Raw genomic sequence first — 25315 nt, forward strand, 5'->3', positions numbered from 1 at the left:
TGAATCTTTTTTTTTCAGAATGTTAAAGTCTAAATATAGAAAATTGTAATTAAGTCATTACAAATAATAGAGTTATTACCTCAGTTTAAAGAGAGTATTCAAGTGATTTAGCTTGAGTTATAATGATAATGCTTAAGTGGGATAATGAGTTAAAATTACCCGAGTCCCTTTAAAAACACCCTGCCGTTTTTGCATCCTACCCTGAAGCTCAACAGCTTTGTGGCACGCAAATAAAAAAAACAATGACGCCACAGTGACACAAGGAAGTTTTCTTAAAATAATTGACTTTTATTGTTTTGCAATGCACGTAAAGCTGACCTAGCCAATATGTTGATACTATGATATTAAAATAAGCTTATCAGTAGACATAGCTGTGAAATCCAATACCAGCCCTTGCGCCTGAATATTTTGATTATTTATGCTTGGTTATAGAAAATAGGGCATTTAACATATACAATAACATGAAATCAATTTAAATGCTTGGGTTTTACAGAAACTAGGTTCCTCATTTTTTTGTACATATCTGTATGATATGTTTTTAAAGAACAAGGAAATAAGTACATTTGGAAAACATTTTGAAATCAGGTTTGTATTTCACAGAGTGAGTCATATAATGAGATACAAAATATTAAAGGCACAAAACCAGCTGAACTACATTTGGTTATCCCTGTAATACCCGTGTTTTTGGACAATTTTGTTCATGCGGTGAACTGCTAAGCCAGGGATGGGCAACTTTGGTCCTGGTGGGCCGGTAGGGTGGCCATTCGTGCCAGTTCCGCCGGACACGTCCCGAACATGTCTTCGGGTTCATTCTCCGGAAGTCGCGTTGCTCGACCACATACGTCATCGAGGTTCTCACATTTCAGTTAAAAATACATTAGAAAATTAAGATGTATTTCTTTTAAGACATACAATCATTGTAGTTTCATTCTTACCTCGAAATGTAACCCGAAATATTAAACCTTGATGACGTATGCGGTTGACCAACGCGACTTCTGGAGAACGAACCCGAAAACATGTTCGGGACGTGTCCGGCGGAACTGGCACGCATGGCCACCCTAAGGGCCGGTGTCCTGCAGAGTTTAGCTCCAACTTGCCTCAGCACACCTGCCTAAAAGTTTCTAGTATGCCTAGTAAGACCTTAATTGGCTGCTTCAGGTGTGTTTAATTATGGTTGGAGCTAAACTTTGCAGGACACCGGCCCACCAGGCCCTTTCCTGTGCTAAGCATTGCACTGGCACTGGATCCTAAAAACATTTGCTTTTTAAGTTATGTAAAATTTGAGCTTTTAGGTGTTAGTATTTAAGTCCAAGTGGCATAAATTATAAACTGCTATAGTGGCAAAATGTAGACCTTTAAGGTTTATAAAGGTGATAACATGTTAACATGTGTAACACGTTTTCAGAGTCACATATTTCACCATCCTTTATATCAAGATGGTAATGCAATTTATTTTCTTTTGGCAAAATTTAAATTACAAAATTATTTATGAAATTGCAATTAAAAAATGTCTGTAGAAATTACAGTATTACTGTAGATTAAAATAGATTTTTAGAATAAAAATAGTTATTTTCTTGCAACAGTTCGTTAAAAGTTAAATGAACATTAAACATCAACAAGTCTCTATCTTCACAGAACAAAACTATAAAATAACAACCTCATGCAAAGCGTGAGGCATGACGCTGTTACTGTATAGTTTTATACAGTAAAAATAAAATCTTGTTAATGTTTAATGTTTATTTAACTTTGAACAGACTGTTAAATAACATACATTTAAATCTACAGTAAGTTACTGGCAAACAGCTGCATAAAATCCATTTAAATAGTACTGTATTTCCACGAAGACAAGTAAATCCAGCTTACACACTGTATGTTGAACATTTTCAACTCATCAGCAACATCATCCTTCTCTGATGTCCATTTTGTGGAAATACAGGCAACAGCTCCACTTATTGTTGATAAGGTGCTTGTATCATTGCTGCTTTCTGTTTAAACTAAGACAAAGATTAGGCAAGATAATATTTCTACACTGTAAAAAAAAATCTGTAGAAATTACAGTATTATTGGGTATTACTGGCAACTAGCTGCCAGTAACTTACTGTAGATTTTACATTTATGTTATTTACTGGCAAGAGTCTGTTCAAAGTTAAATGAACATGAAACATTTTCAGTTTTTATCTTCTACAGTAAGTTACTGGCAACCAGCTGCATAATTACAGCAATTTTTTACAGTGTAATATTTCTACACTGTAAAACATTTCTGTAGAAATTACAGTATTATTGGGTATTACTGGCAACTAGCTGCCAGTAACTTACTGTAGATGAACATTAAACATTTTTAGTCTTTATCTTCTACAGCAAGTTACTGGCAAACAGCTGCATAATTACAGCTAATTTTTTTACAGTGTACACATAACACTTAATGGTACTTACGGATTTTCATACTGGACAGTAAAATCACACATCCACACAATATAATGCTTACATTGATGTATTATTTTTTTTACACATTTTTACATTTATCTTACATCTCAATATTTACTTATGATTTACATCTTATTACTATGCCTTGCAGTTACTGTATGTGAACACAACAACAGTCGAATGAGCTTCATGATATTACTCTAATAAAGAGTATCTGTCAAAATGTCAGTGTTATCTTCAGAAGATAAGAATTTCTACCTGTCATGTGAATTACTTTGAGATTGGCCTCTTTAGAAAATCTCTGAGGATGCCTTTTCATTATCACTTTCAGTAAAGCCTAAAATCAAATTTCAAATGTCATAAATAACATGTTTTCTTTGAAAGGAAATGCATGAAACGGTGACAACATTTTAAAAAGATGTTTGTATTTGTTGTTGTCTTCTCTGCATTATGTATCAATATCAGTCCCATGACTAAGTTGATAAAACTTTTATTGTATGTTTACAAGAAAACAAATAAATTATTGATGGAAGAAAAGACAATGTTAAGGGCTGTTATGCCAGCACATTTACATACTGTATGGTTCTCCTGTCATATATTGCCCTTTCTCTTGATTGCTTAACCATATTGGTGTGAATTATCCAGTACAGTGGCCAGGATCATTTTTTTGTGCACTACTCTTGATATGCTAAATAGGTATCATAAATAACAAGCTTAAAAGCTAAGAAGAATGATACATATTTGTGATTTTACACTTTCTTCTGTGTTGATAATTACTTTTGTGCCAAGCACTATCAAAATAGTTTATGTATAGGACACTAAGCATGTGATGTGCAGAAATGTGTTGGTGGAAAGAATTTTGAAGAGCATTTCAGGATAACAATGACATATGTGACCCTGTCTATAAAACCCAGGGTGAAGTCTCTAATTATGAGACTAAAAGCATCACATTTGATTTCACTCATAGATTATATTCACATATTTAATACACTTGATAATAGCACCATTTTTAACCATTGTTAAGTATGTCATAATGTTGACATTAATGGGCATTTAAGTGGGGGGGGGGTCCTGCTAAGCTTTATTGTGAGTTCATTTAGAAGCATAAAAAGTGCACAGTTTTTTTCTTTGTCTATTTTATTTTTCCTTAAAAGTGACTTAAAGGGGACATATTATGAGACTTTTTAAAGATGTAAAATAAGTCTTTGGTGTCCCCAGGGTGCAAGTTTTAGCTCAAAATACCCCACAGATAATTAATTATAGCATGTTAAAATTGCCATTATACAACGGGCAGTTCTGGTTCTTCATTCTGATTGGTTGAGACGCGTTCTAAGCCGTGATAAAATACACCGGTAACCTCATGGTTCAGACCACATTACATAAGTATCACTGCGCCACTGTTGCTGCGTACTGATTTATGAAAATAAACAGCACACTCTTTAATCATATTTTTAATTTGTCTACAATTGCACAATTAATGGCAATATCCAGATAAATGTCAATAAATATTGTTGAGTCATCTCGTCGATTTAGAGAAAACGTTGTCTGAGGAGTTTCTAACTCAAGTTCATACGTCCGCTATTATCCACTGGGTGGCGATCTTACCCAACTTAAACACTGACGCATTCACTCAACACTGAAACAAAGCGTGTGAGTTTTGATGGCTTTGAATCTGATATCTTACATAAGTTCTTCACAAAAATGGAATTATCTCTGCTTTTAGCTAAAAATTTTGAGAGGTGATAAGAGAACAGATGAATAGGATGAAACTTTTTTTTGTTTTTGTTTGAAAGCGGATGGTCTGTTCTTTCATTTGATATTTTATGTTTATTTAAAGAAGATAATTTTTCTGCAAGGCATTAAACTAAAACTGGGTGGCAACTTAAAAAAAAAAAACGCTGACGGGGAAAGAAAAAAACGCTGACGGGAAAGAGCTCAGCATGCTTCCAAGCATATTTGATCATCACTTCAACAATTGCACAATATAAATGTTAATGTATAAATTAGATGAATGGTGATTTATAAAAGAAACACCACAGTCTTAAATCATATTTTCATTGTGTCTTTGCTGCATCTCGTTGGTTGGGAACTGCGCTCTGTTTCAGTCACACTTGATTCTGAGGAACTACTTTGTTTGGAGGAAGAGTAATATTTGTACTAATATAATTACAACTTATTTGTGTTTTATGTAAATAAAATCCCGCTAACGTTATGCATGAAGTAACCGTTTTATAAACGCAATAAACCCCTCGAAGCAGTGGGGTTACAGTGCATTTTATAACAGCTAAGGGGCGTTATTAGGCATGGTGCGAAGCGGAGCACTGGTAACCCACTGCTTCTTGGGGTTTATTGCTTTATTTTGTAGGTGCAAGCAAAAATGTGCTGTTTTGGTTGTGTCATTTTAAATGCAAATGAGCTGATAAAATGCAAACACTGATCACCATAATAGTGGTTTGTTGAAATTGAATCTCAATTGTGCTCTCAATTATTTTTTCTTTTTCTCTGCACTAAATGGCAGTGCCGTGGTTGGATAGTGCAGATTAAGGGGCAGTATTATTGTAATAAGACTCGCTTTCCATATCACAAAACAGGCAAAATCAAAATTACCTATTTTTTCACATGCTTGCAGAGAATGGTTTTTCAAAACTAAGTTACTGGGTTGTTATTTTTTCACGTTTTCTATGTTAGTAGAAGCACTGGGGACCCAATCATAGCACTTAAATATAGAAAAAGTCAGATTATCATGCTATGACCCCTTTAGGTTTTAGATTGTCTATGTACTGTAAAAGCAGAGTCAATGTGAGGACAGACATGACACAAGACAACATACACACCTGCATTTGGCATTGCACTTCTCATTATCTCTTGCTTTCGTATACATTCCCATGAAAAACAATGACTTTCACAACTCTGCTAAAAGCTATAAGTTTAGACTGAATATGTGGACAGTGATTAATGCTTTATTTTTGTGCTTGTGCAGAAAGCTATCAGTAGATCCTGTGATCTTGTAGGAGGGGCTGGGGGTGAGTCGGTTTCTTCATATTCAGATGCACAATCACAAGTGCATTGATTTCTGTTTATTTTCATTTACACAGAAAGTAAACAGCTTCAGTCACATCTTCTTGGTGTCATTATTTTTGGAGGCCACTTTCTTTTCTTCTCCAATACAGTGCACACCGTCAAGTAACATTGGGGTCCCATGGTGGCGCTCTGTAAAAGTGGTAGTTTTATTGTACAACAAGTGATGTCTTTTCACTCTTTACCAAAACATGCAAATTAAAGATGATCAAGATAAAACGATTTGACATGTAAGAAGGTGAGAGTGGTCAAATGTACTATAGTAAGTGTAGTCAAATTTTACGACAACCATTGTCGACCCAGAAAGCACTATGCGTGAAACATAATGGCGGCCTCTACAGGTTAAAATAAGTATTAAATGTTGGGATTTTTTGAAGTAATGAAAATATTTAATGAGTTTCTATCAATGCATTTTAGTAGTAGAAGCCAAATACTTGTATTAAAGTATACAAGTCTTCATACTCGAGGTACCCTTTGAATCATGGGTGGGCATTCCTGGTCCTGGAAAGCCACTGCCCTGCCAAGTTTAGCTCCAACCCTATTTAAAAACATTTACTTTGTTGGAGCTAAATTTCAGGACAGTGGCCATTCAGGACCAGGAATGCCCACCCTTTCTTTAAATTCACAAGTAACATAAGGGCTACAGTACTTGACCTCATGCCACTTTGTTTCGAAATCATATATGAGAACAGTCATTATTATTTCAATTCTGCTTAATGATGCTAGTGGTGTGGAAATGGCATACTTCACCTAAAATATAAAAGACCAGCTGGTGTGTGTAAGATCTCACCCATGACTCTGGCTTGTAATCTAATTTTGACACTGCTGTCCCTTCTGCTCCTGTTGACCAGGGTGAGCTCCTCCTGTACCACTCCTTCCTGCTTGGCAATGTACTCACAAACCACCCTTACACCTCCTTAAAACGGCAGGGAATAGAAAAGAGGTTTTGGGAATGGCATATAGATAGGGTTGGTAACAAGGATAAAAGATTTAAAAGCATCATATAATTTTTAAGGATAATTCTTATTGATGGCAGAGTGCATGCCTCTCATATTAGATCCCCTATTATAAACCCAGATATAGTAAATCTGCAGTGAGATTCAACTGGGGGGAAAATGACACCACTATAAACACGCCAAGTGAGTTTCGGCTAATGGAGAGATCGATGAGTGGCTGAAATACGAGTGTGTGACTATTGATTGTAGTATGATGTCTTACTACCACTCAAATACATTTAAATCAGATGAACCAGAGCTTTTGTGATTTTACTGCCTTTTTCAAATGAATAGTTTTTATTGCTTCCTTTCTAGCTGCAATTTTCTAGTTCACATTAAATCAAGGTCATTTCTTCTTCCTAATTGAGTCACGAAAGACAAATGCTTACAGTTACAGATCCTGACTGCTACCACAAAGGTGGCTAATTCAATCTCAGACACCTGGGAGACCCGACAGTTCCTGTTATCACAATCTGTCCATAACCTTTGTACTTTTGAGCAAAGCATTTAACCCTGGTTACTGCGGTGGAAGTCTCTATGTAATAAGTGTACCAAGTGCCTTTGCAAATCATTTTTTATGCTTCAGTGACTTCTGTAATTAAAACATCTCTCAGTAAAATAAGTAAGGCTATTAAAAACCTTAGTCACAGACGATAAAAGACCTCCGCAAAAAAAAATGCATACCCTCAGGCTGCGGTGTGATGCACGTTGCACGAAGGCGTGGTCGTGCCGAAGTACGAAGTGCGGGGGAAAGGGTGACATCTTTGCCCAGTGTAGGGACTTGCGGTAAAGAGAAGACAATTTCATATTTGTGATGGCTCCTTAAGAATCCCACCTGTAATTAAAGTTCACATTATTCCATTTTCTAGCATGCTTATCTTGCAATTGGGTTATAATCTGTTTTTAACTCAAAATTTGAACACCTTCACCTTTACAAGATATGCACCATCAGGCTCTGGCAGAGCAGTGATGACTTTTTCCTGAGTCTTTTCATCACAACTGTTATTAATGGGGGCATCCTCCTCATCGTCAGGGAAACGAACGACTCCACCTTTTGAAGTGGAGCCTGGTGGAGGGACCGCAAGGGAGGAGGTGAGATCACAGAGATAAAATATGTACAAATTCTCGTGAGATCAGGCTGGAAAATCCAGCCTGTCCGCTTATATTTTGGACGTGAGTGCATGTATCCAATTTATTTCCACATATGAATGAGGCCTGAAACTGATCAGAGAATATCGGAATACATGCTTTTTACCTGCTTATATGTTCGTGGGTTATAACCAATTTGAGCCACATGATGAAAAACAAATCGGAATTGAGTCATTTTAAACATGCAATGTAAATGTGGCCAAATAGAAACAGTATAGACAGCACAAATGAATAAATACAAAAAGCACATTTATATGAGACTGTAATGTTAAATGCCAAACAAGCTGCATGTATGTTTGCAAGCCTTGCGTACTAATACATATTCAGAACAGCATGTGAAATACTGACTTTTCCTTCCTGTTGCCATGTTGACATAAGGCCAGGGAAATCCAGGGGTGACTGACGTCAATGAGATATCATCTCTTAATAACAGACACTAAAAGACAGATCCCTGTGGTAAACAGAAAACAGACGCCTCTAAGTCTTGATACAATCTAATATCCTGTGCTACAAGCACAAAAACTGATGATTACTGGAAGATGGTTACTGGATAATTATCCCAAAATGACTACACAGAAAAAGTTGCATCTGACCTCTTTATTGCTTTATTTGTAGAAACATCATCAGAGTCAGAGAAATAATTTGTACGACCATTGTTACATGCAATATACAGCCCTTAAAAATACATTACGGAAATATGATCTTTTCAGGCACTTCTAAACCATGAGTCAAAAAAAGTTAATGGAAACACAGCAACCAGCAGGGGTCTACATAAAAAAAAAATGCTGGCTTATTTTCAACCCAGCAACGGGTCAAAAAGGGACACACTCAACTCGTTGGTAATTTAACCTATGCTGGGTTATTTTAACACCTTGTTGGAAAAATATAAACATTTGCTGGTTTAATTGAACCCTTTCTGAATCAATGTTGGGTTGAAAATAACCCAGCATTTTTTTTATTTGTATTAGATATAAATATATATGATTTGAAATTTTTGGATAAATGTAGAAACTTGAAAAAAAAGGAAATATATGAGATTAAATTGGCTTTTAAAGGTGCAGTGTGTAATTTTTAAAAGGATCTCTTGACAGAAATGCAAAATAATATACAAAACTATATTATCAGGGGTGTTTAAAGACCTTTTTATAATGAAGCGTTGTTTTTTTTACCTTAGAATGAGACGTTTTTATCTACATACACAGAGGGTCCCCTTACGTGGAAGTCGCCATTTTGTTCCTCCATGTTTCTACAGAAGCCCTTAACGGACAAACTTTTTTCACTAAGTTGTCTCCTTTGATGATATGTTTTTCTGGTGGCGGCTACCATAGCTTCTTTATGCGTTTCAAAAGCAAGGGGTGAGCAGTGGACTGAGCCGTTGGTTGCAATTCGCAACCTCACCACTAGATGCCACAAAAATGTACACACTGCACCTTTAAAGAAAGTTGGATATACTTAAAAATGACTTCAATTAGTAACACTTAAAAAATTAAGTTTTGTCAAATTTTCTTACTTTAAATTAAAAAATTGTAGGTGTTACAAAATGAACTTAAACTTCATTTAATTCAACATTCACTTTTTTAATTGAAATTTGATTAATATGATAATTTATAATTTAACACATTTACTCCACAGAGTAAATGTCTCATGGAAATCCGTGTAATGGTCATGGAAAATTGTATCATGGAAAATTGTATCACTTTTGTCCATGACCATGTCACATAATTCAGCTTTTTTCCGTGACGGGACAACATATGTCTTTTCCGTGTCACTCCCACAGATTTCTCGTGTCATTTTATGTTTTGTTTTCTCATTGTTTTTTTTTTTTTCCCTACAAATCATTGTCGCTTGGGGTTGGGGTAAGATTTGGGGTTTGGATGTACTTTTATGTATTGGTTTCTACATCTCTTTCTTCCGCTTTTAAAACTATTCTCGCATGGAGTTGGGGTTAGAGTCGGGGTTTGGGTTAGGATGTCTAAAAATGTAACAGAAAGTGATTCTAACCCTAACCCCAAGCAACAATGGTAAGAAAATAGGAAAAAACAAGGAGAAAACAATACATTAATAACGCAAGAAATCCGTGGGAGTGACACGGAAAAGACATACGTGGTCCCGTCACGGAAAAAGCTGAATTCCTTGACATGGTCATGGATAAAGTGATCATGTTTTCCGGGACCATAACATAGATTTTCGTGAGATCAGGTTGGCCTTTTAGTTTTACAGCCATATGACTAACTATTAATAACATGATAATAATGTAGTTAAAGAAAAGATAATCTAATTCATTTAATCCTACTTCTACTTTTTTAAATTCACTAACAAGCCTGCATAAAAAACTTTAAAATCAGATTTTATTTTCACATCTAATGCGTCATATGTGATGTGATTATGTCTGTCATGGTAAAAAACATAAGCTTACGCACTATATTTCTAAACATGGGTCTTATAAAGTGCTTTGAAATCAATGCAGGTTATTTTCCAAACATCTAAATTATTTATTGCTCATCTCAATGGGGTATTCCTGATTTGCATTTCATAATCCTTGCAGTACAGGATTAAAATCCATGGAAGGAGATCCCCTACACCTGTAATGCTTTAAATTCATCATTAGTTGCATCTATCTAAGGTTAATACGTTGGTTAATTTTGTTAGTAAATCATGAGGTCTAAAGTCAAAGTAATGGCAACTGTACAGTGTACACAGGATACATTTCATTAGACACAATTAGTGTTAACAACAACATTGCAAGCTGTAGGCTAATCGTTTTGAGTGGAGAATAAGATGTGTGTGTGTGTCTGTGTTAAACCTGCCCCCACTTTCTCCCTGTAAATCTATTTGCGGATCATGCACGCAAATGAGATTTCAGGCCCATCCTGATTAATATTGACCCATAAAGCAGGTTCACTTAAAAATCTTTCAGGCAAGGTTATTTCACCGTCTGTCTCTAAACTCAACATCAGCCCTCCCCTTCCAAACCACGTCACATATAATGTCAAGATAAAGCTGTTTATGCAACGATAATCGTTCTTAAATCTGTAAGTAATCGATGTAAGTTCCTGGAGATGTCGTAGAGGAGAGATTTAGCATGTGCTGTGCGCAGCGAGCACCAATAAACAAGGCAGCATCCGACAAAACCGCATCTCTCCTTTATTTATCTCTCATTATTTATTAAAAGTACAGCACGCTATGTTCTCTGTAAACTGTGCGCGTGTCCGTCCCGTACAACGTCACTATAGATGCTTAAAAACGAGATATTAAAAGCAGCTTGCGCAAGATGCGTAACATATTGTATAACAATAACATACCATAAGTAATCCACTGTAGCGTTTCGTGTCTTTACCTTAAAGATTTTAACATTAACGCGGAGGAAAGTCTTCATAAGATTTTGATGCAGGTTATGCAAGCATGTTTAAATTATGACAGAAGTATGACAGATTGTATTAACAAATTTAACCTTATGGAAGAAACGCATATCAGGTTAATCTGTACAGAGAGGGATGCTTATCAAAATAAAATGCAAAAATACACGGAAAACGTTGTTTACCTGGAACTGTGGAAAGCCGGTTTGTGGCGATGCTGGATGCGCGCGTGCCAGTCCGCGTTAACGCAGCGTGCAGGTCTGACGCTCAGCAGCGGTCACAAAAAAAGGAGTGGCAGCTATTGGTTAGTGATGGTTACTTAATATCTTTTCCACCTCTCTATCTCTCTCTTCAAATATTACTGCAACCAGATAGTGGTTAGGTTGAGATGTTCATCCTCAACCTTCTTATAGGCACTTCGTTTTATTATAATGTTTTTAAGAAGATCCCAAGATAAGCAATTTAGGTCTTAATTCAGACAAGCACAACATCAAGGACAAGAAAGTGTTAGACAACCCATGAGAAGGGATAAAATACTGAAGTCGTTTTTAGACTACAGAGTCAAATTTATTTTTTGTTTTACACAGAAATACACATTTGAACGTAATTGGACGTAATTTTACAATCATCACCCAAAATCAGTCTTAGACCATTTGTCTGACTTTAAAGTAAGATTATTGTTTTAAATTCATTTGTTGATAGATACACAGTCATTAATATATAATAATACATTAATATGTAGCCCCCAACCAATTTAAAAGGGTATATTTACACTTAATGGCATACAACTATGCTAAGTTAAAATGTAAGCACTGATTTGGAATGAAACAACCAAAGTAAACAAACACTGTTTGCTATAATTCTTTTTTTTTTCATTTCTATTTTCGTTTTTTTAAGTCAGCCAGTTTCTGTCAGCTGGGTAATTAGAACATATAGTAAGTGGCTCCTCATTTTTTCCAGATTTGTTGGTGCATGGGCTAAAGAAAGGATATAAAATGCCTGTAAATGTGCCGGTGAAGGTAAAAATCAGTGACTTTGTATCTGCATTATAAAAAGAAATTTGACCTTTTTCATAGTCCACAAACACACCAATGGTCTGGGGTTTTGGTTGCAGCGTTAAAGTTGCTGATTGTTCTGCGCGAAAGATATATTCAGTCTTGTCACGTAGACTCAGAAACCAATATCCATTAGCTGGACTGGCGGCTATTTTTCCTTTCCTGTTAATAGAATTGCTGGCCACTCCTAAATCCCAGTCTGTCTTCTCACCTACTTGGACCTCCCAGTAATGGCGGCCAGAGTAAAAACCTTCACGACCAAGAACGCACACCACACGGTCAAACCGCTCCAGTGTGTCGGGCACATTTTGGTAGCGGTCACTGCAGTGCACCTGCTTACCATCCTCGGAGATGATTAGACGTGGATGGGCTGAATCTCGATCTAGGGTCACATCCACTAAAGAGAGAAATAGAAGACAGCGTTTGCAAGGTGTGCCAGGAATGTGACACAGAATGAGAAATATTTGGAGTATCTTAGCTAATGTGCATAGGAAAAAATGATCACATACTGGCATATTCCTGCACTCTCCAATTTTCTGCAGAGAGAAAAGGTGTAGATATTAAACAATCTAAAATTGGCTCATTTTGGTGTTTTGGTGGTACAACACTTTAATCTGAACATGCTCTTTTACACGCATCATGGTCATCAAATTATGGAAACAGAATAATTAAGCTTTTTTGTTAAGATTTTCCAGAATACTGTTGATCATAATGTATTTTACCCTTGGAAAAGACCTCCATCTATACCATTTTAAAGTCAGCATAACCGTATATGCTGAGTGTAACTTTGCCGCATGTTAAACAATATAGAGACAATGCGGTTCACAGCTGTGATGCATTGTTAAAGATCCCTTGCAATGAAAACAGTTAGGGTAAGCATAAAACGAATAACTGAAAAAACATACTTGATTCCAGTGAGTTTTCTGTGGTAGAGTGCAAACCTGATAAAACAACATGCCAAACAAAATGTCAGAAATATGTCAAAAATCTGCAGTACTTGCATATTTTAACAAAGAATTGCAGATTAGGCTTTTGAAATATTTAGGTGAAGAAGCTGCTGGTTTAGTTGCAAAATCTGTTTACAATTGAACCCTACTGAAAGCTTGTTGTTCATTTAAAATTGTCTAATTGATTAATGTACACAGTATAAGAGAATAACTTTCTCTTACAGTTTTCGGACAGTTTCTTCAAATTTTCCTGCACTTCCTTCACCATCTGTGTGACATTTCTAAGAACTGCCCCTGCTGTGGGGTCAGGGGTCAAAGACACGTCATTCCAGTTCTTTGTCACAGGTAAACTACTATATGCTGGATATGTCTGAAAAGTAAAAAACAATACATTAATAAAGTTCAGAGAAAATGAATATACCAATAAATAAAATACGTACAAATACAAAATGCAGCTAATGTCAGTTTTTTAGTACATCACTGTTTTCTACATAGATCTACATACTTTACATAGATATATATACTAGATGTATATCTATGGGGTTTTAAGCATGAACCCCATAGATAACACTTGGGGTTCTAAGCATGTGTCAAAACTGCCGCCATCTTGGAACAGGAGTCTTGTCATAGGAAGTAGCCATAGATGAAGAGTTTGGTTCCAAAACGTGATAAACGCCATTTTTGAAAAAAATGAGTTACTGCCAAAATCAGTATTATATCAGGTCAGTAGTTAAAAGTAAATTCTTAATTTTATGCAAAATCCAATACCCGCCGTGATATTCTATCATCTTTTCTCCCTTTTTTCCCAAAATGCGACAAACGACACTCCTCCTTTTTTACAGAACGCAATAAATCCATTCCTGATATTACAGCCCACCAGTCACGCAATGTAAACAAACATGGCGGCGCGATGAGTACACGGAGTCCTGGTTTTCCTCATCTACTTTGTACTACGTGATCGACAAACAAAACAAAATAATACTTCAATTGCATTGCTAAACCTGTGATGGTTTTCTGTGACGGGAAAGAAATGTAAGCCATCAACATCTAATCATTTCCGCGATAGGCACTCGGTTGCTTGTTCTCCCGTCAGCATCAAGCTTCTCATGCTAAAACATTGACCCCAGAGGATCTTATGAAAACTTTACATTATTTTACTCAAAGTCAACGAAAATCGAGCGGGACCAAAACATTTTTACAGCTGATCGCTGTGAAAATGTAAAGAGACTACGTCAAGTATAACCGCAGCAATGTGTTCTTAATATAACAAAGTAGGCTAAGTGTTTTGGTTAATGCCATTAATGTTTATTTTTTAATCATTGTATACCACTAATCAACTAAATAAATATAAAATGGTAAAGATGAATGCACATTTTTACATTGATTTAATAGATTTATAGCATTTTGAAATAAAAAACTGTCATGGATTTATTGCATTTTGTGGAAAAAAGAATTAGTTTTTATAATAAATCTTTGAAAATCAAGTTATGGATTTGAATTTTTTATGTTTTTATAACCTAAAGATGCTATGTGAAAGTTTGTAACAGAAAATAGTGGTTTTCATCTTGTCACTTTCTTGGTATAGAAAACACGTTTTTACCGAAATTTGTCAAAATGGATTTATTGCGTTTTGGAACCAAACTCTTCAGATATATACACTAGATGTCGCCTTGGGGTTCTAAGCATGCGCCAACACTGCCGCCATATTGGAACAGGGGCTTGTCTTAGCAAGGAGCTAGGTAAACAATCACCAATTGTGAAAAGCGCTATATAAATAAAATTGAATTGAATTGAATTAATGCTACTATCTCCGCCTGTACTTCGAATTTACGGACGATGCCGGACTTTTGTGCTGCGTATGGATGTTAGGCCTACTAGGACTATGCATTATATTTAGAAAAAGTAGATTTTCTTAATATCAAAACTTTACATTTTCTCTGGACTCATCTAAGCGACATCTAGAGTACATCTATGCATAATGTAAAGAACATTGTGTGAAAATATAGCCTTGATATCTTTAATATTGACTGAGTATGACCATGTCAAGAAATTAAAATTAATGAGTTAAATTTTTACTCGGTACAAGTAGGCTCAAATTGGTTTGCTTTTCCACTGCAGTTTAATACCGCTTTGAAGTGGGTTGGATTATAGACTTATCGTTATAGTTGCGGCACCTATACTGCGGCACAAACAATCGTAAACGTGACACAAACAAAAGCACAACACAGGAGCAATAGTGCATATCGAATAAATAGTGTTCTTTTTGATTCTCAGCATGTGGATGTTATTGAAAATAACATAACAATTATGTTAAGCTTACAGCTTCTTAATATAAAATAGGGTGCAGTGAAGAATAAAAAAAATCCGAACCTTAAAAAAAGTTGAAATAATCTTGGAACTGAACGAGTTGATTGAGGTTGCTGCTTCTTTTTTTTAAGTCAGAGATCTCAGTCTCCAGGTCTCGTATGAGGGCATTAGAGCGATGCTCTGCGGCTCGGCGTCCCATCTCCACCACCTCCAAAAGCTCAGCCTGGGACCTCTCCACAGCACTCATCAACTCACTGAACTTACCCACAGTACCGGCTATCTCTTGATCTGCATTTGACTTAAAACAAGCAAGGAGAATTATTTAAATCATGATAATAATATAACACTTACAATCCATATGATATTTATATCAGTAGTACGACGTTGCACATACTTGAATTTCTCCGAGTGATTTGAGGATCTCCTCTATTTTCCTCTCTCTGACTGTGATTAAACCTTGAAGCTCCACTTCCATGATTCGCAACTGGGACTGATCAGAGACACAAATATTAATGGATCACAATCAGACACACATAGGCTTGATATTTCTATAACTGCCCTGTCAGAAAAATGGTCCCAAGCTATCACAGGGGCAGTACCCTCTAAAAATGTCCTGATATGTAACTGGTACCAATATGCACTCTTTGGTACTAATATTTATCCATTTGAGCAACTAATATGACCTCTAAAGCTGTAGTTTTTTAAATGGCTGAGTTATTTTTGAACCATAATGGGTTAATATTGGACAGAACACACCTCTGGGTTAAAACTGACCCAATGCTGGATTGTTTTAACCCAACTGCTGGGTCAACGGTTCATTTAACCCAACATGGGGTCATTTTTAACCCATTATTGGTCAAAAAATAACCCCACCATTTTTAGAGTGTAACAGCATTATTTTGTCTTCTGACAGTACCATATTTGTATTCACTCATTGCAGACAAACACTCTTACTTATACTCAGACTTACCTTCTTAATATTCATCTCTCTTTGAGCAGGCCCCACAGAATGGCCCTGGTGCTCTGTTTGTGCACACAATGGGCAAATACATGACTGGTCTGTCTTGCAGAACATCTCCATAGACTGCCCATGTCTTGGACACTGTGGCCCGCCAGAACCTCCTCCATCGGTTACACTCACACTATAAGATCTTCTAGGTGTCACTGATGCAGAAGGGGAGTGAACGTCGTTTGATGCCGATAGAGGCTGCTGAGATGCCAAAAGCTCACTGGATGCAGATCTTCGAAAGCGACTCTTGATTTCTTTTACAAGCTGTTCGGACAGCTCTGGCGGTCTTAACTGTCCTACATGCTTCGGCGCAGAGAAAGAGTTGGCCACGGAGTCTCCAGTCGCATTCCTAGGACTCTCAGGGGTCTCCGCCATCCGTTTAAACTGCTCAGTGATCTCTTTGAGCGTGTGATTAATGTGGAGCTCAGGGCGCTTTCGGAAGTTCTCCTTGCACAGAGGGCAGAGGCATGATTTGGCCTGGCCCTCCCAATAGGAGGTGATGCACGCTAAGCAGAAGCTGTGGCCGCAGGGTGTGGAGACAGGATTGGTGAAGATATCTAAGCAGATAGAGCAGGACAACTGCTCCTCTGACAGGAATTCAGCAGGTAGTGACATGGTGTGTCTGAATGCATGCAAACAGTTTGGACACAAAAAGAAAGAGAGAATTTAAATGGTTTATTAATATCAGAATCTCAAAATAGCTGTTATACAAATGTACATTAATTCCTAAAATATTTTGTCAAATTTGACCGAATACTGTCATTTCGATTTGGTTCTCAAACTGGGGGCTGTGGCCCCTTGGGGGGGCGCTGAGATGGTGCCACGGGAGCCCCGGTTTTTATAAAATAAATTAATTTATCATAAATTCTGTGTACTTAAATCTTAGAAAAATAATGCTACTAACCAACAGCACTACATTGAATAATATAATATGTTTGATATGGTTGAAGTTTTACAATGTTTATGCCAAAAATTTCTTTGGGGGGCCACGAAAGGATGCACACTGAAAAAGTTTGAGACCCACTGCTCTAGGAATCTGTTTTAGCATCAGCCATTACCCTTATCAGTATAGACTGTTTTTTAAAGGTGCAGTGTGTAACTTTTATATGTATCAAATGACAGAAATGCACTATATACATAACTATATTATCAGTGGTATAGAAAGACCTTACATAATGAACTGTTATGTGTTTATTACCTTAGAATGAGCCGCATGTCCACTTACATGGAAATCGCCATTTTGTGCCACCATATTTCTACAGTAGCCCTAAATTGACAAACTGCTCTACAGACCGTGTTTTGTCAGTACTGTATTTTGTATTAGACAACAACATGTTTGTCCTGTGGCGGCTAATGTAGCTTCTCTATGCGTTTCAGTGAATGAGCCGTTGGTTGCAATTTACAATCTCACTGCTAGATGGTGCTGAAATCTACATACTGCACCTTTAAAAGTATTGTATTGTCTTCTATCAATACTCGTACAGACACATATGTTTCAGCTGTTATAAACACTGCACCAATGTCTCCCACATAACAGACATGTGTACTTTAAAATGTGAATGTACTCAATCATTAAACTATTTGCAGTAACTGAATTGGTGGAATAAAGTCAGACCAGCTGCACACTATGTAAAATTGTCTGTAAACCTGATCTAGGAGCAGCTAGCTAAGTAAAACTATGTTGTCTGCTTTCAATGTGGATGCTTTAATAAATAATGTAAAAAAGCAAGCTTTCAAAAAGTTAAACTAAAACCTAACAGCCAAGAAAGATTCTGGTTGCTATCAGATCATTTTTCTGAAATGTAAAATACCAGACATAGCAGACATGTTTTCTGAGACTTTCTGTGCTCCGTATTAAGACTGTTGTTTACAAGCCTTTGTTATTAACACTTATAACAGTAACAATACAAATATATACATTAAAAGTTATGGTTAAGCAATCCACTTAACTGTAATGAAAATCCAGTAATGGCTTCATGTTAAGGAAATCACAGTTCATTTACAATGATAGCACACGTCCAAAAAGTAAAAGCAAACTTGGCATAAACATTTTCACATTCACACAGTTGATTACATGAAAAACAGTCAAAAAGAGTAATATTTGCCTGCATAGATACTCACAAAATTAACTTGGGGTTTGTTCTTTTCTCTTCCCGGCTGTTTGTTATGTTGGTTCTGTTCTGCTCAGTTGTAACCTCCTGCAAACCGGTGTGTCTTCATACCAACAGACAAACACACAGTCAGTGCACACACCTGAATGCCGATCCAACCAGTCAGACAGGTGCAGACTTTTATTTCTAAAACTCTCTTCTATTCACATTTCACTTGTTAAAACTGACACGCACACCATCTCTTAATAATGAGGTGTCAGCTCTCCGAGGCGGGGTTTGTCAATGCATGAAACCTCAAAACGGAAGCAAATGCCACTAACATCCTCTGTTTTATATTTTTCCATTTGATCAATATTTTTTTTTTTTAGAAAAAATAATAATAAAATATTAATATTAATAAAGTTTAAAGTGATTACTATTTATACTTTATTTTATAAAGTTATCATTTTGATGGTCCCATTTAAAGGGATAGTTCACCCCAAAATAAAAATTCTGTCATCATTTTCTCACTCTCACAACAAACCTGTATAAATGTCTTTGTTCTAAGGAAAACGAAGGAAGCAATTTTGAGGAATGTTTATAACCAAACCGATGAAGAGCACCATTCACTTCCACAGTAGGAAAAAATAATACTATGGAAGTGAATGGGGCTCATGTTTGTTTACAATCCTCTAAATATCTTCCTTGTTTATCAGAACAAAGACATTCATACAGGTTTGTAACAACATGAGAGTGAGTAAATAATGACATAATTTTAATTTTTGGTTGAACTATCCCTTTAAGAGGAATGTTGCACCTATAAATGCCATTAGACTGTCTGCTTAATTAATACTGTATGTGTAATATCTACTATAAGTAACTTTGCTGATCCCTACTCTAACCAGTCCCAAAACCTCTACTGATACTCTAATGTCAGTTTGCTGACAAGTAGCTGCAGTGTGTTACTTATAGTCAACAAAATGTGAAATGGGGAGGATCAAAATAAAAAAAATTAAAAAAAAGTTTTGTATTGCTACATTGATACCAGGGTGTGGTTTTATCTGACGTAAGGTGCTGATAAAAGGGGAAACATCTGAAAAGCTTTAGATGTTCACTTGCTTTTTAACAGTTAATTATTGTATATGTAGCCTAATGTAACACAGGGTTTCTACAATGTGTTGCTCAGTTGGTAAAGCATTGCTTTAGCAACGTAAAGATCATCCCTGCTAAAAAAAAAACAATAGACACCATCACAGAAATTCTATTGGTTTTATTTGGAATTTAATTGGTTCTAATGGAATATGACCCAAAACACACTACAGTGTATTGGTCTTTGTTGGTCTCTAATGGTATGTATTGGTTCTAATGGGATATGGCCCAAAACACATTACAGTGTAGTGGTTTTAATGGTAAAATCTAATGGTTCCTATTGGTATTTTAATGGAAACCATTATAATTTTCTGTAATGGTTTTATTGTTTTTTTTCAGCAGTGATGAGTTTGATTTGGTCTCATAAAACACACATACTGATTAAAAGGTCTGGATGTTGCTTCTTTGATTTATGTATGCGCACATAAGGTGTCTGTAACATTTGGTAAGTTTTCACACGTTTAAAGCAAACGCATGCACTAAACTAGCATTTGGTCTGCTCCCCTGCGTTTGGACAACATGCTTTCCCTTCAATTTATTTTCCTTTTAACTCTACAAATGCAGGTTTTCGGAAAAATATTTCAAATTCATTCCGATCAAAAAGAGTCACGCAGCACAAGTGAATCTCGTGAAATTTCACTGTCCGGCAGAATGATTGAAAACCTGAGAACGGAGAAGATGGGAAACTTTACTCGAGACTCAAATAAACCGTTGCAAGCGAGCTTGGTGGACCGTACTACTGACAAGATCGCCCATCCAGCCGTAAACTTAGCCCACATGAGGTCATCCTCCAAAAACGCCAAAGGATTCTGGAACGAATTCTTATTTCGCGGGAAATCGGACAGATACATCCTGCCAATCAGGAACATCGAGGTGCGTCAGGAAAAGTGTCGTGCGCTTGCGTTCTCTCAGGTAAGGCTGCATTTCATCAGACTGACATGTTGAAAATAACTGCAGGCAATGCCTAGATAAATTAAAGGAAGGGTTCTGTGTTTATTTTATTAAATTTTTTTTTGATTAATTTCTTTCATTTAGCTCTGTTCTTAAACTTTGGACCGACAGATGGCGCCAGGGGGCATAGTTTTATAACATTTTATAACAAATATATATATGTTAAAAATTCTATGCAATAAAACATCAAATAAGTTCGCATTGTATAATTTTAATATGTTTTTGTTTAATTAAAGATCTAAGTTTGAGATGGTTTTATGTCACAAAGGGGATAACTTTAGAGCATTTATATAACCATTTAAATTAAATAACAATTTTAAAATCGGTATATTGACTATTTTTCTATTTCTTAGAGGATCTCCCATGAGAACTGTGAAACCTTGGAGCTCAAGAACAACGTTTGTTTCGGGACATGCGCCATGGCGCCCTCTAGTGGTGAAGACGGAACTTCCTGTCCTGTTTGCTCACCGGTTAACTTCGGTTTCAAGACTGTAAAACTAACATGCATCGACAACACAGAGGTTCTCAAGGTTGTAAATTTAATAGAGGACTGTCGATGCGAAACAAAAGAAGGACAGCAGTCACATCATAACGGCCCAGTCCTGGTTGACCCAAGCGTTGATCAATATCCCTAAAAAAAAAGTTAAAAGATTTTTGTTATTTGATTATTGTGTTATCATTTATGAATGCATTTAGAGTAGAAATAAAACACTGTTATTTTGTGTCCCTGCATTAAAAAAAGTGTTCACAACACTTACATGAACCACCTTATCCGTATGCATTTTCTGGAATTGTCTATGTCAAATTACATTATATGATTTGCCAACTTGCAACAAACATTAAATATCTTTCTTCTGATCTTTTTTTTAAGTTTTTAAAACGCTTAAAAGTTAAGTTTTTAGTTCAGTTTCTTAACATTGGTTAATTCACAGTTTCTAGGAAACTTTGTGCCAGACAGTAATCACTTTAGTGTATTTAAGTTATAAGTTATAAAAATATCTTTTTGCTGTCCATTTCATATCACACCATGTTATTCGGTACAAAATAAAAAACTATTACCTTAAAAACTGGAATAAATCATTTGGAATTTTGAAAGAGGTGTAATTTATATTTTATGATTTAGAGCACGATAGTTGAAACCCAACAATTATGAATGAAAGGGAACACATTGAAGCATTTAAAATTAATAATCAATTTATATGTATCAAATGTGTTAAGCGTATGTAATAGATAAAAATCAATACTTTAATATATTCTTAATTTACATGTTTTAAATATAAATTTCGTATGCTGTTTCCAACAAAATGTATTCTCGCGATAACTTGGACGTCTATGTGAGAGTTCGAGTCGGATATCCGCTCTCTTTTCGGTGGTGGACTCCAAGCGAGAAAGTCCTCCATAATGAAGGTAGGGGAACAGAAATAGTTATTTTGTAGTTTAATTCCACGCATAGTGCTTATAATATCTGATGTGTTGCACTTTACGGTGTCTAAACAATCCGATGTGTTATTGTTAGACCAGTAAAGCATAATTAATATGACGGATGGATGTTGATTTTCTTTGCTTACGAGTGCTGCCGTGTAAGCGCAGCAACATGGCAGCGCCCGGCATAGCCATGTAATAAACACGTTACATTTAGTTTTGAATTTAGTCAGTAGCGGAGAATTGGCCGCCTTTGTCACCGATATTGGAAATTTATTTACAATGTTAGGACGACGTTGAAGGACATGGGTAAGGAGCGTCAAACTAACGTCTACTTTGCTTTAGCATTAGCGGGTACATTGCTAGCAGAAACGTGTTGTAATAATTGTATGACAGGAGTGTTCTTGTCCTTCTCAGAAGTATGAATATATTTTCTTTTATTCATCCCAATAGCTCAACATCTCGTTCCCCGCCACTGGCTGTCAAAAGCTGATAGAAGTTGATGATGAGCGCAAACTGAGGATCTTCTATGAGAAGCGAATGGCCACAGAGGTGGCTGCAGACTCTCTGGGTGATGAGTGGAAGGTAAGACCTGCACACATTTAAATATTTTCCCAGTCGTTTGTGTTTCAAGCTTTTCACGTAAAATGGTAGATAAAGAATTCCCTTAAACTTTTGGTTTGACCTTTAAGACTATCTTTACTGAATGGGTTTTGTTCAGGCTCCATCTAAACTGTAAACTTGATTTTGAAACTTGTGAATGTTCACTATTGGCTTCGTGCTCTGCCGTGATGTTCACATTACATATTTTTTTTAATTTTAATAACTACCGTACTGCATGTGAACTTGTATAGCATTTATTATCTTGCAATAAGTGTTATTTCTAATGTTAAACGCAATCAAACTGACATTGATATCATCACAATCTGTATTTTTCTCTCTTTTGTAGGGCTATGTTGTGCGCATCAGTGGAGGCAATGACAAACAGGGCTTCCCCATGAAACAGGGTGTGCTGACCCATGGCCGTGTGCGTCTCCTCCTCAGCAAGGGACACTCCTGTTACCGCCCTCGCCGTACTGGTGAGCGTAAACGCAAGTCTGTCCGTGGCTGCATCGTGGACGCCAACCTGAGTGTCCTCAACTTGGTCATTGTCAGGAAGGGTGAGTGAAAACGGTTCATTTGAGAATTCATCCTGGTTGTACGTAACTCTGGATGTAGGCACACAAGCAAACCCTTTTTGCTTGATCAATAGCTTCAAAGGGGGGACATAGTCGTGCTATAGCAACCGTGGAGCTGGTACCGGATAACAACCTCATCATATTTTTAGATGCTGGTTGTACTGTATTGCTCTGTCAAATCATGTTGGTACAGCAGTTTAATTCGGTTGTAGTGCATTAAAGCTACCCTTTAGCGTTTAGGTTCATCCCTTCTCCAATACCTGCATATAATTCCTGAATGCTTAATTTATAATATAAAAATGTACTGCCTGTATAAAGTTGCTTTTGATATTACGCTGTTGTTTACATGGTCTCACATTTGTTTTTCTCTTCTTCAGGTGAGAAGGACATTCCCGGACTGACTGATAGCACTGTCCCTCGCCGACTTGGACCCAAGAGGGCAAGCAGGATCCGCAAGCTGTTCAACTTGTCCAAAGAGGATGATGTCAGGCAGTATGTGGTCAGGAGACCCCTCACTAAAGAAGGTTTGACTTTCAGAAGCATAATGTATTTTCCCATTGGTTGTTAAGCCTAAGAAGAACTTAAATAATTGCGTGAATACATCTTGATATCATAAAGTGCATTAATTCATGCACCACTTAGCAAATCCTTTTGGCTGGTCAGTAGCCTTGAAGGGGGGACAGTGTGGTGCCAAAGCAATAGTGGAGCTGCTATCGGATAGCAACCTGATCGTATTTTCAGTGGCTGGTTGTACTGCTTTGCTCTGTCAAATGTTTTGCAATGCATTATGCTTTAGAATAGGGCTTTGCAAATATTAAAATAGTCATTATCAGATTTGAATTAAGATCGTTTTACACCAAGTAATCGTTTGCCTCTTATTTACAAGATACACGGCTGGGTAAGCTAGAAGCGTCTGTAATTAATGTCATGCAAATGCTCTTTGATAGGCAAGAAGCCGAGAACTAAGGCCCCTAAGATTCAGCGTCTGGTTACACCCCGTGTGCTGCAGCACAAGCGCAGACGTATCGCTCTCAAGAAGCAGCGCACACTGAAGAACAAGGAGGAGGCCTCTGATTACGCCAAGCTGCTGGCCAAGAGGATGAAGGTATTCAATTCATCTACTGTTTGATTTTGTTCGTATTATCTTAGTAGAGTTTGGCATAGCAGTGTGCATAAAGCAACACATTTACTAGAATGAAGAAATGCTTAGTGATGTGTGGATGGATGTCTTAAAGCAATAAAGCACTTGAGTTGTGTTAAGTTTGAATAAGAAGCTTATGGTTTTTGCTCTCTGTTTTGAAGGAGGCTAAGGAGAAACGTCAAGAACAGATTGCTAAGAGACGTCGTCTCTCCTCTCTGAGGGCCTCAACATCTAAGTCAGAGTCTAGCCAGAAGTGAGACATGTACCTCACAAATAAAGCGCAATGTTTTTGATGAACAATCTGTGTTATCGCTATTTTCGTTTCCCTGTAATGTGGTCATTTTTGCGGAGTCTGTCTTTATTGAATACACCACTGAACATATAGGGGCGGTTTCCCGGACAGGGATTGGTTTGAGCCAGGACTAGGCCTTAGTTTAATAAGGAAATGTAACTAGTTTTAACAAACATACCTTACTTAAAGCATTAGTGTGCATTTTCAGGCAAAACAAAGGGCACTGATGCGCAGGTTTTCACTTCAGTTTTTACATTTATTTTAGTCTAATCCCTGTCCCAGACTAAAATGCATGTTTGAGCTGCCTTTATTTAAAAACACCTTGTATTGACATATATCAGTGCTGTTGTTTTGTCTCAAGATGCACACCAGTATTGCTTTTTGTAAGGCAAGTTTTTACAGACTATCTAAATGTCCTGATGATACTAAGACCTAGTCCTGGATTAACCTAGACCCTGTCTGGAAATTTACCCCTAAAAGGTTAAGGGTACTCAAAGCTTTAAGGGGAAATTTCACAAGGCTTTTTTAAGATGTGAAAAATATTTGGTTTCCCCAGAGTACATATGTGAAGTTCTAGCTCAAAATACCATACCCTAGATAATATATTATAACATGTTAAAACTGCCACTTTGTAGGCAGATGTGAGCAAAAATGTGGCGTTTTGGGTGTGTCCTGTTAAATGCAAATGAGCTGATCTCTGCACTAAATAGCAGTGCCGTGCTTGGATAGGGCAGATTAAGGGGTGGTATTATCCCCTTCTGACATCACAGGG

General features: G+C 36.7%; 3 protein-coding genes across 3 annotated transcripts; 1 reads left to right on the forward strand and 2 right to left on the reverse strand.

The window, feature by feature from the left end:
- Window positions 1-2898: 2898 nt before the first annotated feature.
- adisspa (adipose secreted signaling protein a) lies at window positions 2899-11337 on the reverse strand. Its single transcript, XM_055204741.2, has 6 exons — window positions 11188-11337; window positions 7995-8097; window positions 7427-7563; window positions 7182-7332; window positions 6293-6418; window positions 2899-5634 (listed from the first exon to the last, which is right to left on the reverse strand). The coding sequence occupies exons 2-6, from the start codon at window positions 8011-8013 to the stop codon at window positions 5537-5539; spliced, it is 531 nt and encodes a 176-aa protein (XP_055060716.1). The 5' UTR covers window positions 8014-8097; window positions 11188-11337; the 3' UTR covers window positions 2899-5536.
- Window positions 11338-11544: 207 nt separating this feature from the next.
- Window positions 11545-20435, reverse strand: btr01 (bloodthirsty-related gene family, member 1). Its single transcript, XM_073861736.1, has 9 exons — window positions 20223-20435; window positions 18442-18534; window positions 16282-16942; window positions 15706-15801; window positions 15383-15609; window positions 13227-13381; window positions 12963-12998; window positions 12567-12593; window positions 11545-12454 (listed from the first exon to the last, which is right to left on the reverse strand). Exons 1-9 carry the CDS (start codon window positions 20426-20428, stop codon window positions 11895-11897), a joined length of 2061 nt encoding a protein of 686 aa, XP_073717837.1. The 5' UTR covers window positions 20429-20435; the 3' UTR covers window positions 11545-11894.
- A 1336-nt stretch (window positions 20436-21771) lies between these two features.
- On the forward strand, window positions 21772-24551 carry rps6 (ribosomal protein S6). Its single transcript, XM_055204746.2, has 6 exons — window positions 21772-21917; window positions 22386-22517; window positions 22882-23092; window positions 23488-23634; window positions 24058-24215; window positions 24413-24551. Exons 1-6 carry the CDS (start codon window positions 21912-21914, stop codon window positions 24506-24508), a joined length of 750 nt encoding a protein of 249 aa, XP_055060721.1. The 5' UTR covers window positions 21772-21911; the 3' UTR covers window positions 24509-24551.
- Window positions 24552-25315: the final 764 nt, after the last annotated feature.

This window comes from Misgurnus anguillicaudatus, chromosome 3 (genome assembly GCF_027580225.2).
Source record: "Misgurnus anguillicaudatus chromosome 3, ASM2758022v2, whole genome shotgun sequence".
Lineage (NCBI taxonomy): Eukaryota > Metazoa > Chordata > Actinopteri > Cypriniformes > Cobitidae > Misgurnus > Misgurnus anguillicaudatus.

Bases quoted from the DNA above. Each gene is read 5' to 3' on its own strand.
- adisspa (XM_055204741.2), bottom strand. The intron at 7,333-7,426 runs GTGAAGGTGTTC...CTTTAATTACAG, and splicing joins ATGGTGCATATCTTGTAAAG to GTGGGATTCTTAAGGAGCCA. The intron at 6,419-7,181 runs GTATGCATTTTT...TGCCGTTTTAAG, and splicing joins CATCACACCGCAGCCTGAGG to GAGGTGTAAGGGTGGTTTGT.
- btr01 (XM_073861736.1), bottom strand. From the start codon at position 20,428: ATGTTCCTGATTGGCAGGATGTATCTGTCCGATTTCCCGCGAAATAAG. The intron at 16,943-18,441 runs GTGAGTATCTAT...GCATGCATTCAG, and splicing joins ACAAACCCCAAGTTAATTTT to ACACACCATGTCACTACCTG. The intron at 12,999-13,226 runs GTAAGAGAAAGT...TTGTTTTATCAG, and splicing joins GAAGAAACTGTCCGAAAACT to GTTTGCACTCTACCACAGAA.
- rps6 (XM_055204746.2), top strand. The intron at 22,518-22,881 runs GTAAGACCTGCA...TCTCTTTTGTAG, and splicing joins CTCTGGGTGATGAGTGGAAG to GGCTATGTTGTGCGCATCAG. The intron at 24,216-24,412 runs GTATTCAATTCA...TCTGTTTTGAAG, and splicing joins TGCTGGCCAAGAGGATGAAG to GAGGCTAAGGAGAAACGTCA.